At 41.5% G+C, this 19479-nt stretch overlaps 1 protein-coding gene across 2 annotated transcripts in view; it reads right to left on the bottom strand.

Annotated features, from left to right (window-relative positions):
- The window catches only part of BOK (BCL2 family apoptosis regulator BOK), a 45962-nt gene that overhangs the window by 10547 nt on the left and 15936 nt on the right, over positions 1 to 19479 (bottom strand). The window contains exons 2-3 of one of the 2 annotated variants that reach the window (XM_077488430.1): positions 17317 to 17398; positions 13770 to 14113 (exon numbers count right to left, since the gene is read on the bottom strand). In XM_077488430.1, coding sequence (XP_077344556.1) covers positions 13770 to 13995 — 226 coding nt within the window. In that variant the 5' untranslated portion in view covers positions 13996 to 14113; positions 17317 to 17398. The remainder of the gene's footprint in view (positions 1 to 13769; positions 14114 to 17316; positions 17399 to 19479) is intronic. The other variant, XM_077488429.1, reaches the window with a different exon arrangement.

The raw sequence follows: 19479 nt of genomic DNA, 5'->3' as shown, positions 1-19479 counted from the left end.
TTAGAGATGAATTTGGAGGACGACCAAACTCAACTCTACTTATACGGTATGGTATCTTATTTCCTAAACGGTCATTAGATTATAAGAACATTGATAAATACTTCCATTTCCTCATCTCATCCTTAGGTTGAATAAATGTTTCCGTTCAAATTTCTACATTATTTACAAAGTGATGTAGTACTGACCTTCCCTCTAACTGCAATATGATAACCATCTCTGAATTGAGTTTGGAAGACGCTCAAGCTTATCTCTATTGATAAGCTTTAATGGTAAACTATTATTTTAATTTACTCCAGCTGGTGATCCTATCATCTAATCAGCATAAATCTTACAAATGGTGTTGAAGGTTTAGGCCAGTGTAATAAGAAAAGAGCACTGTGAACAGTACAGGAAACCCATAACAACCACTGAGAATTATTTTTTCTCCAATCAAACCTTAGTGAACTCTAATCTATCTCCAGGGTAATAGATAGGAAGTGAGAGGAAATCCAATATTTAGGGTTGTTGCTGGAAGAGGAGTGGAGGAGAAGAAACCTTCTAGAGGGGATATCAGTTTTGGTGATACTTGTCAAAGTTCAAAGGCATTTTGCCTCACTTTGGGAAGATTTCCCCTCATTTCCCTTTTGTGCCTATAAGAAAATAATAAGGACAAATTTACCAGGGGGACATAGAGAAAAATAAAAACCTGAAAGAAGTCCTGCTTCAGTCAGCAAAAAGTTAAATATGAAACCTTTGATATATTTAATATATAGGTTTCCTATTTATATTTTTGCTTATACTGTATATGGGATGTGGCACGGGGGAAGGTCTACCATGTTTCCTATTTCAGTCATTTTTAATTAATCACTTCAATACAGGGCACTTATACACCTTCCTGCCCAGACCAAATTTTCAGCACTGTTGCACTTGCACTGAATGACAATTGCGCAGTCATGCTACACTGTACCCAAACTACATTTTTATCATTTTGTTCCCACAAATAGTGCTTTCTTTTGGTGGTATTTGATCACCTCTGGGATTTTTATTTTCTGCTAAACAAGTAAAAAAAAGACCAAAAATTTTGAAAAAATAAAGTTTTTTTTGTTTCTGTTACAAAACTTTGTAAATAAGTAATTTTTCTCCTTCATTGATGGGCACCGATGAGGTAGCACTGATGAGGTGGCATTGATGGGCACTGATATGTGGCACTGATGGGGCACTGATAGGCGGCACTGATAAGTGGCACTGATATGCAGCTCTGATGGGCACTGAAAGGTGGCATGGGGCGCATGGTGTCATGTCGTAAAGAGTCTCCATCACAGACTCTTTACCTAGATTGGTGTTGCGGGGTGTCAGACGCCCCGGGGGCACGTAGCGGCTTGATATCCTGACATCCAGTCAGGATATTGAAACCACTTTGCCGCTGTCATTTTGCTATATGGTGGGCGCCAACTGGTTAAAAAAAGGTAAGATACCCCCCCCCCCCCACTTTTTCCTCATCTCCTCCTTTCCTCTTTTCCTACTCATGTCTCATGTTCATAAACAAAAGATTACTTTTCTTGTCTACTTCTGTTATGCCCACATGTACCACTGAGGCCTTACTAAAGACCTAACTGGTTTACCAAGCTCTTCCCCTGATGATTCATACTCTCCTCCCCTCATTTGTTTTGTACCAGTTCTTGTTCACCCAAAAGGGGAAGTTCTGCTTGTCTGCCTCCTCGCCCTTACTCTTTATGTGTAATAGTACCTCTGTAGGAGCTGCTGAGTGTTGTGGTCCATATGTCACCCTGCCCAGCCAGGTACACAGTTCTCATTCACCCTCAGGCAGAAAACCAGTCCTTGAACTTTGTTTGTATTTTTATTGAGGGGAATAAACTTGGATAGGGGTGGGATATTCATGAGATGCCCAACTGATTGCAGAAAAATATTTGGGACCAACTATATACACCTCCGGTATATACAACTATAGTCTTCAACTCTAGCACATCACTTACTTGTAGGCTATCATGCCTCAACACCTCCAGCACATCACTTGCTTGCACTTCCTGGACCAGCTAGCACTGATTTGTAGGCCTGACACTGGCAGGCAGGGACCACAGGCCTCTTTGGTGTAGCAAAAATGTAAGAGGTCCCAGTGTTAACTGTTCACGTGGCTACTGCGCCCAGTACCACATCTTCAGGTCCTGCCACACCTCCCAGCTACAGCTGCCTCTCTCCACTACCCTTGTCACCACAATCTACTTCACTGGCTCTGCACCCATCTCAGACTGCAATCTCCAAGTCCTCTCAAGCGTGCCTCCCCAGTCCTCTCCTGACTATGTGTCACTCACCAGCCCTCCTGGCTGCAACCTGTTGTTCTTCCCTGCAGGGCTCTCTCCTGCTGTCCTCTCCTGGTTCCCGTGTAACCTGTCCAGGACACCTCCGTGTGTCGTGAGAAGGGTCCCCTCTGCACCCGTGCCCAGGACCAAGGTCACCCCACCCAGAATGGGCAGCTCTCTTTAAAGGCCACGACAGCCTATCGCTCCATCTTCAGCTTCCACCTGAACAACTCCTCCCCCCAGCTAGGCTGACCCTGGGTATTTAAGGAGACCTGCCCCCTGCCAATCCAATTTGACGGTTGGTGAGGGCTCCTCAAAATACCCCAAGCAGCTTCACCTCCCCTCTCCTCTTCCTTTTTAGAATATTCTAGAAGGCTCTGGAAAGAAGTGGGAGGTCTTGGTAATGCTGCCTGTGAGTCACCAGCTCTGCTCTGAGTCAATCCCAACCCAGATCAAACACCTGGACCTGGACCAAGCCTGGAAATGTACCTACTCTCACAAAAAAAAACATAGCACTTTACTTCCAGCACACGAGAGGGTGCTACATATGTTTTAGCACTTCATTTTTATTTTTTGGAGTGGGGGGGGTACCTGGTTTTGACAGGTATTTGCTCCTAGTTCCAGGCAGATTGTAGGTTAGGCCCCCTCCTCCTTCCCCTACAGCCTTTTGAGACATGTCACAGGTCCCAGAAAGCTGCAGGACCATTCACAAAGCACATCATGCATGCACAGTGACTGTCAGCAGCAGGCACAGCCCACTTCCCAAAGTAAGCAAGTAAGCAACTCAGTGCCTGGACCTGAAGATGGCCAAAAAAGAAGGCTCCCAGGTTAGGTTAGCACTGTATCCCTGGACAGGTAAATGTCCACATTTTTAAAGTCAGCAGCTATAGTATTTGTAGCTGCTGCCTTTTATTTTTTTATTTTCAAGGTGAAGGACCACTTTAACGTCCACATATGGAATGGCTTCTTCATAGCTGTGAAAAGTGTGTAGAATAAGCTCTCTCAAGAACTAGTTCTAGCCAGCTCAGTGGAATGTTTTTAAAAAAAGAGCTAGATGCATTCCTAAATGCACAAAATATACGTTTTGTTATTTCCCCCCCCCCCCCGCCCCCCCGGACCATGCTTTATAGGGTTTTTTGGCTTCCCCTGGATCAGCTGTGGGTATAGAATTCTATATATGGAGGTTTTCTATTTATTTTATTCTTTATCTATTGGTTACATATTTAGACAGGTTGAAAAAAGACACAAGTCCATCTAGATCAACCAGGTGAACTAGGTGGAAATGTTTCTGTCTTTTTGTAACCTAACTATGTAACTATGCAATTATTTAACAAAAAATGTTAAATTAATTTGCTTAACCACTTTAATACCAGCAAAACTGTAACCGAACTAAACTTTTATAATTTTCTTCCCACAAATAGAGCTTTCTTTTCATGGTATTTGATCACCACTGGGGTTATTCGTTTTTGCTAAACAAACTAAAAAAGACCGAAATTTTGGAAAAAACTATTCTATTTCTTAGTTTCGGTTATAAAATTTTGTTTCCTCCTTCACTGATGGGCACTTATGAGGCGGCACTGATGGGCATTGATGAGTTGGCACTGATAAGGTGACACTGATGGGCACTGATGAGGAGGCACTGATATGTAAAATTGATGGGCACTGATAAGCGGCACGTATGGGCACCAATAAGCAGCACTGATAGGCGGCACTGATGGGCATTGATTGGCGGCACTGATAGGTGGCACTGACAGGCAGCACTGCCTGCCGATTGGCTCTCCCTGTCAGCGCAAGCCAAGGAATGCCATTTACCAGCACTTCCTGGTTCACGCGATGATCAGCTGTGATTTGTCACATTTGATCACGTGGTAAGGAGCCTCCATCAGAAGCGCTATACCACGATGCAGTATATCCTGCTGGACGTCAGATGAAGCCCAGTCAGGATAACTGAACCCCTGCCCAGCTGTCATTCTGCTATAGGCCAGGCGGGAAGTGGTTAAAAGCTCTTTTATATACCCAGTGAAGTGAATTGCCTCAGGTGACACAGAAATTAAACAAGTCATACGTTGTACATTTTTATAAGCAGCTTTCTCTTTTCTACATTCGTTCAGAGTGCTGAATTATAAAGTTTTTCTGAAGATGCAGAAAAAATGGGGTGGAGCGCTGACACACTCTGCAGAGCTCAGTGAGCAGAGCTCTGCAAGCAGATTGGAGGGAAAATACACACCTCCCTCCATATAGCACACAGGAACAGAGCTGAGGATGCCAATCAGCTAGAGATCCCTCCCCTGTCACCATTTTTTTCTTGGTGTCAGGAAAACTTATCAGAAGTGATTCATGCTGATAGCAGAGTAACGAAGCAGCAGACAAAAGTGACACTTAGTGCTCTGGATTGAGACAAGTAAGCACTATGGAGGGATATTCTTTGTTCATTTTTCATATCTGAGGTTTACAACCACTTTAAGAAAAAATGATATTCTGCTAACTAGAACAAAGTGGCCTCAGAAGCAGAAAATGAACATTACATTTGACTTTCCCCACCTTATACAAAACTGGAAACATGTTTTTGATAGAGTTCCTCTTTAGGTAAACTTGAATGTGTTCCTATTATTAACTAAATAGATTTTTTTTAGAAATCCAATAATCTGATCTGCAGTGTGTAAATCAGCCCCCTGAGAGCTGGTCTAAATATAATGCAAGACTCCTTCATAGGTTTGCAGTAGAGTTTCATATAAAGAATTTTTATTAAATAAGCCTTTCTATTTAGCATGTGACTTAATCCAGCAACAGCAGGCCTTGTTATGTGAAGGCTTCCTTCCAAACTTGAAGGGGCTCTGTAAAAAATATTTCTCACATCCTGCACACTTATCACCATCCTGGCAGCTGTTGGCACACAAACCACTTGTCACTCAACTTTATATATTATCTCTTAACAGCAACAGTTCCCATAGCTGTTTGATTAATCATATTATTTAAACTCTGTACAATATTTAATGTGTTACTGCGAAATTATTTGTCTATTACAAAAGTTTTTATTGAATTTAACAAAAATGAGCAATTGTTTTATGCCTTCATGGAATGTATCTCCTCCTTTCAAGAAAATCTAAAGACAGGGCAAAAACTCATAAGCACAGTAACTAGTAATATTACTATTTCTGAAGTATACATTGTGCCAATGCATCATGTAGCTCTTTCCTCTCCAGCTTTAAAATGGCCATAGATCGATCGAAATTCAGCTGGTTTGGCAGGGAGAGGCCAAATTTCAATCCATGTGTGGCTGTCCCCAATCTTTAGATTGACTTCTGTTGAATGGGAATGTTGGAAAACTTTTGTTGATGTAGTCTGACAGGAGAGGAGTATATCCAAATTCAGTGTGCCAGCAGGGAGGATTCCTCCATCCACCTCATTTCTGTGCTGGATGATGGGAAAAAAAATGAGCCATCTAAATTTACTATCTCTGGGTCACCCTTTTCATTCATTGCATTTCTTAAAATCATGGAGGCACAACATCACATGCAAATTCACACTGTCTTGAAATGCAAACTCCTTCAGGCTGACACCCATCCATCAAGATATTTTTATATGTGCATAACTCTCATAACTTGCATCAAGGTCCAGGGCTCTTGTAAGGAGTGTTGAGATGGGGTGCTGTGATGTTTTCTTGAGAAGCTGAATAAATAAAGAAAAAGCACTCACATTCCCTCATCCGCAAATATTAGGGAAATATAGAAAAAAAGGAATTCAAAGAAAACCTATGGTCGGACTTTAAAGGCTCAACAAACACTGGGAGTACAAAAAAAATTACTTAATATTTATTGAAAAAATACATAAAGTATAACGACCAAAGACATGAAAGAAATAATAAAAATGACATATACAGATAAAAATCGATACACAATGTGAGCCCTTAATGCGTTTAAGGGCTTACATCATGTATCGATTTTTATCTGTATATGTGATTTTTATTATTTCTTTCATGTCTTTGGTCGTTATACTTTATGTATTTTTTCAATAAATATTAAGTCATTTTTTGTACTCCCAGTGTTTGTTGAGCTTTGAAAGTCCGACTATAGGTTTTCTTTGAATTCCTTTTTTTTCTTTGTTTTTTGGAAGCTGTACAAGCACCTTGCTGGACCATCTAACTAGCCATAATTTGCATAGCAATGCATCGGCAATGACATCACTGGGTCTAAAATAAGGAATTTATTTAAAATGTAAAGGTCTTATTTAAAACAGGAACCAGGAAGAGAAAATATTAACAGATTAAACTTCAGCTTTACTATTTTTCACTAAACATAACAGCGAATCCAATAACCTGTAGACCAGGGGTGGGAAATTAATTTTCCAATGGGGGCACATGAGAAACTGGGACTGTTGTGGAGGGACAATTCATTTTTGACCTGGGAAGGTCTGTAAGTAAACAAGCATATAGAAAACAAACACCTGGCATAAATTAGGTACAACTGCTCATGAAATAGGTCTTTTCCAAATAGGCGGTTGACAGTTGGTAAAAACAGGCATGTTTTACAACCCTTTAGCCACCCAAATGATGCCAGATGAGGCTGTTCACATGCCAACAGCCACAGCATTTTTAACATGGGCTGCAGAATTTGACAAGCAGCACCACTTGTCAGACTCACCCATTGTGTTCAATAGGGCTGTGCTAGAACTGTGTACAATGCACACGATTACAGCACAATAGTACGGCATGAGAGGATGTAGATGGGGTCAGATGATTGGTACCCCAAGATGGAGGAAAGGCACACAGAGGCTACAGAAAATGGCACAATTATTATGTGAAATCAAATTATGGATGCTGCACTATCTGAGATATAAGCATAAATGCTAGTGAATAGTGTTCTTCAATAAAGTGCTAATAGTGCTACACATGAAATATAAATATAAATAACGAATGCTATACTAAAGATGTGAAAATTGTAAAAAATGTATACATAGATTGCAATAGCAAATAATAAATGCCTAAAATGGTTATAATAATAAAGTGACAAAGTGTATAAGTATGATAAGTAACCATAAACCATAAAAGTCCACAGGTTCAGGAATAGCAACTAATCCAATAAGTCCAAATAAATAAAAATATAACATAAAAGTGCTCCTGTGCACTGTGCAAAGTTCAAATGATGTCAAACTACAAGTGCTCCACACTCCATGCGATTCAGAAAATGCTGTGAAGGTGATCCAATAGCCAAATGCTATGTTCTCACTCAGGTGTCCCCCCCCCCTAGGTATTGAAGGCTCACCTTAAAGCGTGTGACCTTGATAATATTGTTGGTCAATACACACATTAGAACCACTCCTGGGTTCAGCAGTAGATCTGAAATGCTGGATGGGTCACCACTGAGCCTCGGTATGTTAATAGAAAAAGGAGGACTTATAGTAATGTTATGTAAAGACAATTTATTAACACAATAAAAAGATCCCACACAGGGTACTCACAATAGCCAGGTGTGTCAGTGCGCTGTTCTACAATGAGCGTAAATCAACGCGTAAAACCGGCCGATAACGGGATGGTATGCTGATCATTCCTGGTAGTTCACCTATCACACGTACTGTCCTGTCCCCTTCCCCTAAGCAAGGGATACAAGGGGTTTCCGTATCTTCCTCACAATTATTATTTGGTTCAGTGGAAATAACAATTGACACTTGCAGAACAGAGGCAAGGTTCTAGCTTCACGTTCCCAAAGTAATGCAATGTTGGAATCTCACTATTGCAGGTAACACAGGTGCAAGTGCTCTCATCAATGTTAGGGGCACATTGGAGTAATTCCAGTACTAAAAGTTGTTACAGAACAAGGCTTATGCTACTGGAGCAGCATCTGAGTAGTGCGGTAGCTGATAGGCAGGGCAGCGGTATATGCAGCATTTAGAAAACTGATGACCACATCTGTGTTGCAGCTCTAGACACCCTAGCGATAGTTCAGCCAGCAGAAATATTTCTATTATGTTCCTCCTTATCAGAAATCTTTCCCTATGGCTGATTACACTGTCCCTATTCAATGTGGATCCTGTCCTTACACTATACACTTTGCAAATGGGTGCCAACTGCAGTGGGGCAGTGCTATTTATTAGCATTGCCCTCACAAAAGATGGCTGCTAAGGTCATCCAGTGTTGCAGCATCCAATCGGACTGCTGCTCCCCTGGTTACACCTACTGAGGCTTCAGAGGAACAAAGTTAATCTCATCCTACTTTCTCTCTGTGCAGCCAGCAACATAGCACCACATACAAAGGAGCCGGTAAACTTCAATAGCCTACAAGGAAAGATACAACACCTCCTTACTGCCTGCCAAATATCCTCTGAAAAGCACTGTGACTGGAAGGAGAGAGCCTGAGATCAATACAGCTGGGATTTCTGCAGATCCTGACCTGAAGTAAAGAAGAGGTGCATGGCTCCTGGGGTTTGCAGCATGCAAACGATAACACAGGAAGAACTTGGCCAGGCAGAAGAGTGGCAGAGAGTGTCAGGACATCTCAGAGGCAACTCTCTCCCACCAGTACTGAGCCTCCCCACTGTACCAATCAGCTCCTCAGGCTCTCTCCTTAGGCACGCCTTACACTGTTTAAATCCTGTCTGGTTCAGCGGGAACCAGTCAAGATTTGAACAGTGTAAGGGCAGGCTGAATGTACCAAGCTGATCAATCAACTTGGGTACAACCAGCATGCTGGGTTTTACCTGTGATTATCGCTAGAGGCTGCTATAGCCCGTCATGAGAAGACAATGGTCCAGCAGGGTGGATTCCCGCATCAACACTGTCTGTGTTCATGGGGGAATCCAGCAAATTTCTTTCTTGCAATTTCCTCCGTGTATGGCCAGCCTTGCAGTTCCTGCAGCTCTTTACACAGACATTTATCAGCATGCCTCTCTGGGAATGTGTGCTTCCTTGCTGAGGAAGCTAACAGGCTCAGAGATGCACACTGACAGTGGAGGCATCAAGAGCTGGATAGGAACAGCCAAAGGGCCAGATGTAGCCCTGGGGCCACAATTTTCCAAGGTCGGCTGTAGACTCATAGCAGGACAATAGAGGTAACAAAGTATAGATTCACATACAAACTGTGGCTTTCATTGAATGGCATCAATTATTTGAATGTAGTATTAAATGTAATACCATTTATAATTTCCAGTTCATGTAAGCTGACTTTTAGGAGACTGGAAAGTTAGAATTGTTTTAAAATATGAAAAATATTTGTTACATGTTTAAGTAACGATTATGTGGTCACTTGTTGAAACAGGAAAATGTGACTAGAATGCAAATACATTTAGTATTCCCTTGTGCGAGGGCTTTCCCAAGACAGTTTGGACCTATGCCACAGGAAATCTCTATAAAAGTAGGCATTCAAATGATAAAGAATTCATGGAAATATAGTCCACATCTGTTCTATTACTAGAATGAACTGTTGGTCTTCCTCAGAAAACTTCCTATCACATGGGTGTCCTGATTTTTTGCAAGCACTATCTTTAAATTCTGCTTGTCATGCAACACTGACTAATCTACTTTTAAAGAATTTTTCCATCATCATAGGGAAAGTGGGAAATCACACGCTATTCCAAGCCAGTATGCTGCTTTAGGGCTGAATCAGAGTAGTTCCAGACACAATTACCAACCCTTGGAGAGCAAACAAAACTGAAGATTTTATCCACTCAGTTTATAAAAATATAAAATCCTTTAAAATGAAACTGTGGGTTTACTTTACCCTTTAAAGCGGTAGTAAACCCGCAAATTTTTTTTTTTAAACCTGCAAAGCAAAAGGCATAATGAGCTAGTATGCACCGCATACTAGCTCATTATGAAATACTTACCTTAGAACGAGGCCCCGACATCTGGCCCGATACACGCTGAGGGAGCTGACATGCTCCCTCTGCGTTTCTTCCGGGTATCGCAGCTCCGGCGCTGTGAGTGGCCGGAGCCGCGATATCGTCACTCCCGTTTCAGTCCGGCCGGTCGGCCGCTGCCGGATTTTCACGGCGAGAACCGCCTTGTGCGCATGCGCCGCTGCAGTCAGCGGCGCATACCGAGGGGAATATCTCCTAAAGCGTACAGGTTTAGGAGATATTTTTTTTACCTACAGGTAAGCCTTATTATAGGCTTTCCTGTAGGTAAAAGTAAAAAAATTGAGCATACAACCACTTTAAGGTGACCCATGTACCTGCTGCTATGTTTACTTTTTCTTTACAGTGCATAGGTGTCCTCAAAACATATGCACTGTAGGTGCTCAATTAGCATCCTAAATGACAGTACTTTGGCTGGCCATGGTATCATTAATCGATATTCATACATTTTTATATCTGCTGTCAACCCGGCAAGTACTCATAATAAGATGGGAATTCCTAGGTAATGCATGGATTATGACCACAAAAGTGGCCACAAAACCTTTCATGAGTCTGAAGTAGGGATGAGCTCGGCGTTCGACTCAAATGCATGTTCGACTCGAACACGAGCCTTTCCCCTGTTCGGCGAATTCAGAACTTTGTGGACTGTTCGCGCTATATTCGTGTGTCGCGAACGGCCCACAATGCAATAAAATTGCAGTGCATTGCTGGCTCGTGATTGGCCAAGCATGCACTGTGACCCCCGCATGTTTGGCCAATCACAGCGCCGGCAGCGAGGAGAGCCATAATTATAGCTCAGTGGGCTTTAGTACACGCCCCATACTATATAAGGCTGCCAGTGCGGCGGCCTTGTGTAGTGTGTTGGCGTGCAGGGAAAGAGCAAGATAGACAGGGACAGTGTCTTTTTGCTTGGTAACCTAGCGCTGTTACAGTGGGTGTTGTGTGCCTCCTGCACAGTATACACCTGAAGCTACCCTTTATTACTGGTGTTCTGTTTCTGTAATACAGGCATCTGCAGAAGTTAGAGTGGGTGTTGTGTGCCTCCTGCACAGTATACACCTGAAGCTACCCCTTATTGCTGGTGTTGTTCTGTTTCTGTAATACAGGCATCTGCAGCATTTAATTACAATTCTTGATATAATATTTCACAGTAGTGCCCGTTCCTGTGCCCACCAAGAGTAACTGTGAGGACTTACAGTGTTGTGGCACCAGCACCACCACAACCACCAAAGGCCCAATTTTTCTACCACTGTTCAACAATGGCATGTAATTACAATTTTTGATATAATAGTTCACAGCAGGGCGCTCCAGCGCCCACCAAGAGTCACTTTGAGGGCTTACAGTGTTAACTTGTGGCAACACCAACACCTTAGGGCCACATTTTTGCAGAGCATATAGGGCAGGCCCCTACTTTCAAACATCCAACTTACAAACGTCTCCTACTTGCAAACGGAAGGAGACAACAAGGAGTGAGATGAAAAAAGACGGATGGCAAAACAAATTATACAGGGGTGATAACCCTTCCCTATGTTTTCCAAAAAGCTTAAAAATAGATATTTTGACTGGAGCTACACTTTAAAAATGTACCAGTTCAAAATTACAAACACTTTCTACTTAACACAACAAACCTACACAGTACCTGTCTTGTCTGCATCGCCTGTATACTGCTGTTCTGAGTATATAGGGCCTGGGGACCCCACGCCTTTCCCTTTTTTAATTTGGGTACGGGTTTCCCCTTAATATCCGTACAAGACCCAAAGGGGCTGGTAATGGGTAGGGGGGGCCATTTTTAATACGTATTGCCGGAACCAGACATTACATTAAAACCGCAAGCAGTTTTAAATTACTTTTTTTCTGTTAAATGTCATTTTGTGCAGGGACTGTTCTAAACACAGGAAACACATACCACTTCACAGGCATACTATAGACACGCCCCAGGCACAAAATTTAAAGGAATATTTAACTTTTTTTCAATTTAATCATCATTAAAATCAGTGCTCCCGAAAAAACGGTAATTAAAAAAAAAATGTTTGCATTGATCCGTGTTCCCTGGGGCAGGAGCCCCAGGTCCCCAAACCCTTTTTAGGACAACATCTTGCATATTAGCCTTTAAAATTAGTACTTTTGATTTCGAACATTCTAGTCCCATAGATTTTAATGGGGTTCTAAAGTTCATACGAATTTCTGGTCCGTTCGAAGGTTCTGGTGCGAACCGAACCGGGGGGTGTTCGGCTCATCCCTAGTCTGAAGTAACCCAACAATTTATCAATATAATCCAAAACCAAGGGCTGCTTTAATATTGACTGGACTCTGAGCAAACACTTTCTTTCCCCCCCCCCCCACCCCCCCATGCAATTTCGCCCTCCACATGCTCTGAGACATACAATAAATAGCAGCTAGACTTAAAATCAGTTTACTGAATCAGATCAGGCAGCGATTGCGATTGGTTGCCAGAGGTTACAGTGCATGATTACTGCTCACTGACTGGCTGCTAGAGGTTACAGCACACATTATGGCTCACTGTTTATTTTCTAGAGGTTACAGAACATGACTTCTGCTTGTTGATTGGTTGCTAGAGATTACTGTACATCAATACTGCTCATTGATTGGTTGCTAGAGGTTGCTGGACATCTATAAAACTTAACTCTAAAGCAATCTCAGTGGTTGGACCACCAAAGACCCCAAATATTACCAAAATATAAATGTGTACCACTCTCCCTGTATTTAATAAATTTTCAATGTACACAAAATGATATTTTATAAATCAAATACATGTTAAAAGCATATGTACATGCATTAACTGATACAACAATTGATTCCATAGGGGTAGGTACTATAAAGATGAATGGAGATTGCTTTTAGCATGTATCCATAGGCATGTGCACAGGGTGTGATGGATGTGCCTGGGCACACCCTAATCACCCTGTGCGACACAGATTCCCTCTGCTGAATGCCTTCCCATGGCAGCCGAGGCTACAGAGAAAAGGACTGGGGAATCTCTGTCCTCAGTCCCTTTCTCTGCTATTTCACCAAAACCAATGGGGCTCCTTACAAATTGTAAACAAATAATAAAAAATAATATTGAAAATAAATACTTAAAACAAATAAAATTGTAAAAATAATAAAAAAAAAATACAATTGTAAGAAACCAATCTCTGCCCTATTGATACCATCCACTGCTCTACTCACACCGTCCACAGCCCTACTAACACTAATCTCTGCCCTACTGAAAAAGTCCACTTCCCAAGAGACACTGTCCACTGCTTTACTGACAGACATTATCCACTGTCTATTGATACTAACCTCTGCCCTACTGACACTGTCCACTGCTCTATTGCACGTGTGTGTTTGAGCTTTGAGGTGCACAACCTAATGCAATAGACTGCACACACCTATGCATGTATCTTTATAATAAAGTATCATACTGTGAGCATGCATAGCTTGAATGCTAATTAAATGCAGTTTTAGATATAAAATACAGACCAGTTTGACACATTTACATTTTGACATCTTTGGTAGTTTAAAGATTGAGATGGTTTTACAGTGATATTTGATTATTTGGATTTTTTTACTGCCTTTATATGGATTGAATGTATTTTTGTGTGCAAGTTCTCTTTTACTGACCTAGCCTCAGGAAGGTGGCTGATACCTCCGCCATACGTCCTCCTACTGAAGAAGAGATTCCATGTTCTGGTTTGTTCCATCCAAGACCAGCACGCTGGAGTCGGGCCTGGATAAAGTCTCTGCACAGTGCTTTCCCCTGTGCTACCAGCTCCTTGTCAGTTGGGGATCTGTCAAACACCTCAAATACTTCTGCAGCAAAAACAGAAGAGCGACGTAGCATCTCCATTGTTACAGTCTTGACCTTCAGACGTGGGCAAGAGTCTCTATAAGCATTTAAAGATACATATGGGTCCAACGTAGATTGTGGTATACAGCGCCCTGTGAGTCCACGCTTGGGTTGCAGCCTGGAAGAAAGCACATGATATAACTTAAAATAACAGCCATATTTATGCCTTGTATTTTTTTCATACAAGATGGATTTTATAGTCATCCAGAGAGTTTTGTTTCCCTAACTGTAACCAAAATGATCTCTACAAATCTCATAATAAAGCTACATCAGCATACTTTCTCTGTTCCATTTTATGCTTCAGACAAAAGCCAACGAGTGTAATGTGATGCTATGTAAAGTTATTTTTGGACTGTCCATGTTCTGGGAAAAGTTACGTGTTTATTTTAAAACTGTCAACGCTGTTTCAATAGTGTTCCACATTATCTATAGCCTAAAGGAGAAGCATGGTCAGGATAAGCATAATCACAGGCCGTGTGTATTTTATTTGTACTTCAGAGTTGTAGCTGATATAAAGATACCTAATTTCTGAGTGCTTGCTGCTAATTACAAAAGTTTGTAATAAGAATATGGGGGGGGGGGGAGCAAAGGTGGGGATCCCTGGTCAATCGGATCACTTTGGGTATAGTACATTTTGGACCTCATGGACCACTAAACTCACAATTTTGAATCCCACGGACCACAGACATGATTTTTACATGCCTTATACACACAATGCTCCAGCTCTCTGCCCCCCCCCCCCCTCCCACCCAAATCACACTGCTCCCTTATACACACAATGCTCCGGTTCTACTCTATGCCTCCCTCTGTCCCCCACACTCTGCATCACACTGCTGCCTCATGACTCATCACTGGATCTCACCTCCTTATCCAGCTATGTGCTCGAGCATCGTACTCCTCCCACAGTCTCTGATCAGCACTGCCATTGGAAGTAGCCTTCTTCTTCACCTCCTCCCTACACTACTTCCTCCCTCTGAGTTCATAGGAGACAAAACTACTGATTTGGAGCAGAACCCCTGGGGACCACCAAAAGTTTCTCCTGGACCATCAGTGGTCCACAGACCACTGGTTGGTGACCACTAATGTAGAAGACTACATAGGGAAAACATCATGTTAAACACAAGCTTAATTTTTTGGCAGTACCCTCATTTTCATGCCATTTTAAAACTGGTACAACTTGGTCAAGCACTTCTTTCCATTTAACTTTGACCAATGTTTTCTGCCTATGAGACACCTGCGTACTATCCATGGGCTGCCTACTCCATGATTGCAGAACCAAATCCATCCCCATTCCCTACCTTATTTTTGCTCATCATACCACTATATATGTACCCTGTTTTACTATTTTTCTTCTGTTTTTAAACCATAGATATAATCTTCATTGATGTTCAATGACATCAATGTCTTCAATATCTCTATCATTACCAACCCCAATACATTCATAAAATGTTATCTAAGCAACAATTTATCATCATACCTTTCATACAAGATTGTATGAGATCACATTTTCTATCATTTGTGTAATCTTATGCCGTGTACACACGACCGGACTTTCCGGCAGATTAGGTCCGACGGTCTTCCCAGCGGATTTTCGGTGGAGTTCTGATGGACTTTCGGGACGAACGGACTTGGCCACACACGAACGGACTAAGTCCGTTCATTTTGAAGATCATGACGTAAGACGGGACTAAAAAAGGAAGTTCAATAGCCAGTAGCCAATATCTTCCCTTGCGTCGTATTTGGTCCATCGGACCAGCATACAAACGAATGGTTTTCTCGATAGGAATTGAGTCCCTCGGACAGATTTGAAACATGTTCTATTTCTAGTTGCTAGTACTACTACCTTGCAGTGCTAGGTCCTTGGTTTGAATTCCAGCCAAGATACTACATACATTGAGTTTGCATGTTCTCCCCATGCTCTTCCTCTGCTTACTCTGGTTTTCTCCCACACGCCATAAGACATGTTGGTAGGTTATATTGGCCTTACTATGTGTATGTATGCATGTAAGGAAGGCACCATAGATTGTAAGGCCCTTCAAGGCAGAGACTGATGTGAATGTACAACATGTAACATGCTGCATAAAAATTGTTGGGATTTCTATCATAGATATGTAGGTGCTTTTATCACTCGTTACTTTGGCACACATTTATCAAACCCAAAAACTGACACCATATATGCTATTTACATGTAGTCCCAAACATGAGATCCAAAAATAGCTCCAAAGCTTATCCAAACCCTTAAACCTTGGCCTAACCCCTAAATCCAATCTTTAATCTCAGTTTAATTCCCAAGTGTAATGCCACGTACACACGATCGGATTTTCCAACAACAAGTGTTCGATGGGAGCTTGTTGTCAGAAATTCCGACCGTGTGTAGGCTCCATTGGACATTTTTTGTCGGAATTTCCGACAACAAAAATTGAGAGCTGGTTCTCAAATTTTCCAACAACAGAATCCGTTGTCGGAAATTCAGATCGTGTGTACACAATTCCGATGCACAAAATTCCATGCGTGCTCGGAATCAAGCAGAAGAGTCGCACTGGATATTGAACGTCATTTTTCTAGGCTCTTCGTACGTGTTGTACATCACCGCGTTCTTGACGATCAGAATTTCCGACAACATTTGTGCGACCGTGTGTATGCAAGACAAGTTTGAGCCAACATACATCGGAAAAAAATCCCAGGATTTCGTTGTCAGAATGTCCGATCGTGTGTACACAGCATTAGTCTAAACTTAAAGCAGCATTTGTGCTATAATGGTAATAGACACTATTATGCAAATAGCAATGCCAACAATACTATCAAAAAATGTAATACCATAAATCAAAACAAAAACGTAATATACTATGCTATGTATGTTGAGGCATTAGCTTTGAAGTGTAGTGTAAAATAAATAACAATAAAACTGTGCCGACTTCCTGATGATGCCTTTCGGTGAAATGCATTGAGGTCTAACTACTGCCAGAAATTCTGAGTCTCTATCGACATCATGTCTATATGAAGATAATAATTTGTATTATAAGGACTTTTTCTTATATATTCAAAATTGGTGTTTTTCATATTCAAACTGTTGGAAGTTGTGATTCACTTTAGCTGCATGGTTTTATCATCATTTTTAATTTACATTTTACATCAAAGCTAAGCGCCTCAACATACATAGCATAGAATAGAAGCATAGAAGATGGCAGCGGCTGATTATTGATAGAAACTGCACATTAGGGGCTCCGTTTTCATAATATTTAAGTTAAAATGTAATATATATTGATGAAAATTCATCGGACACATACACTACATTAATTTAATATGATGAAAAATACACACCAATATGTCCTTGCTCTACTGTCCAATTTTCTTGTTTGCTTCTTACATCTCTAATGATTTATCCATATGTGCATGTGCATAGCTGAAATGTATTTAACCTTATATTAATCATCTCCAGTGGTTATATCATATAGGGAGGAAATATATTATATGTATTCATGCGGCTTAATTTAGAACAAGGTCATAATCATTTTCCCCACCATCTCAATTAGACATTAGAGTACATTGTGTACTACGTGTTTATGCCTGTCACTTATACAACAATTTTAGTTGATGTACTGAAGTTAAATTACTATGGCTTGCTTTATAGCTGAATGTTCTTGGCTGGAAACAATTAGCAACTGGCATTTTACTGGTGACGGCTCCACTTTGCAGGGTGACTTGGCTCAGTTGAGTTCTCTGAAAATACACTCACTATTTTTAACAGTTTCGGTGTCAAATGTAGCAAGGCACTCATGAAAAGTCTACATAAGTAACACTTGCTTTTGGGGATATTTCTGCAGTGTGTGCAAGTACCATTGTTCAAAACGACTTTCCATTTAGTATAGAATTTATGTATATTACATTAAACCATTTCTCTTTCCTAAAATGCTTTATTAATAAGCATAAATGAATACTTTTTAAAATCATACTCAGAGGCAGCCCGTCCAGTAGGGGCACAAGGATGCCGCCCCCCCATCCATACGTCCGGCCCCCTAATCTACATGCATGGCGCCGGATGCATGTATTCCAATGGGGAGGTGTTTTTCTTTAAAGCACGTGATTAGAGCCAGAGGGTTTTTTTTTTTTTTTCAAATATAAATTTTATTAATTTTCAAACAATGCCCAACATGGGCATGGACATGTTAGAGCCAGAGGGTTTAATAGGCTTCAAAAAAAAGTGGGTTTGGGATGCAGAGCACTGCTCTCCGAGCCCACCCAGTTGTGTGAGAATAGCAAATGAAGGAAGTGGGTCCCAGCCAATCAGGAAGTGGGTTGTGAGACAAGTCTCCCAATTGGCCGAAAGGAAAAGCAATTTTATTGGCCAAGGGGGAGGAGGGAGTGATCAGTTCTTGTACAGAGGCAAGGTACAGTATGGATTACTGCACATATCTGATGCCATGCCACATACCAGAGAAAATCAAAAACTTGGTGGCACGATTGTTAAACAAAGTTTAAAGTGATTGTAAAGGTTCATTTTTTTATTTTTAAATAACAAACATGTTATACTTACCTGCTCTGTGTAAGGGGTTTGCACGTAACGGCCCCAGACCTCCTTTTCTGGGGTCCCTGTGGCACTCCTGTCTCCTCCTCTTCATCGAGTGCCCCACGAAGAGCCACTTTCCATGGGGGCACCCGTGCGGGCGCACTCCTGAGTCCTGCTGCTGCGTCCATTGATACAGACAGCAGGACTCGGCCTCACCCCCTGGCTCCTGCTGCTATCAATCTATCCAACCAGCTCGTGTTCCTCTCTGGAACTATCGGGTTCAGGTAAGAAAAAGGGGAGCTATGGGGGCAGCTGCAGCACAGAAGGTTTTTCACCTTAATGCATAGAATGCATTAAGATGAAAAACCATGAGACTTTACAATTCCTTTATGACTAAGAAGGAAAAAATTTTCACACTGCCTTACTATACTATGCGAAATGAGAGCAAAGGAGTTTTGCACTTTGTTTAAGGACTGGCAGATCCTAATGTCAGCTATATGATCTACTTACTGTATGTCTGTTCTTAAAACAAGACATGGCAGTAGAAGAAAGCAGCAGCAAGGCACAATAAAGTGTCTGAATATTAAAGCAGCATTAAAACCCAAAAAACTAAAATGGAATATATTGCAGATTACAAATCAGATAATTTTTGGCCCTTTTCCCTCTAGTTTCAACCAGTGATCTGGCCAATAGCACACCTCCTGTATTACAGAGGGGCGAAATGTGTAGATGTATTTGCGGTTTCACTAACCAGTGACACAACTTCCACTATCCGTGGAACGCATGCCGTACAGCGGTGAACCCAGAACTTACTGATGACTGTTTTACAGAGCCATCTCGTGAGTGGCATTCATTTGATTTAGTATTAGCAGTACTTCACTATCAGCTTTTTTATCTCTGTTTCCCATTATGAATGATTTACTTCGGTCCATACACATGAATATCTGCATGGAAGCTTCTCTGAGAGTCCACACACC

Source organism: Lithobates pipiens, unplaced genomic scaffold, assembly GCF_037356315.1.
Source record: "Lithobates pipiens isolate NorthernLeopardFrog02 unplaced genomic scaffold, aLitPip1_a1.2 Scaffold_18, whole genome shotgun sequence".
Classification (NCBI taxonomy): domain Eukaryota; kingdom Metazoa; phylum Chordata; class Amphibia; order Anura; family Ranidae; genus Lithobates; species Lithobates pipiens.
This window is presented reverse-complemented; position numbering and strand designations above follow the sequence as displayed.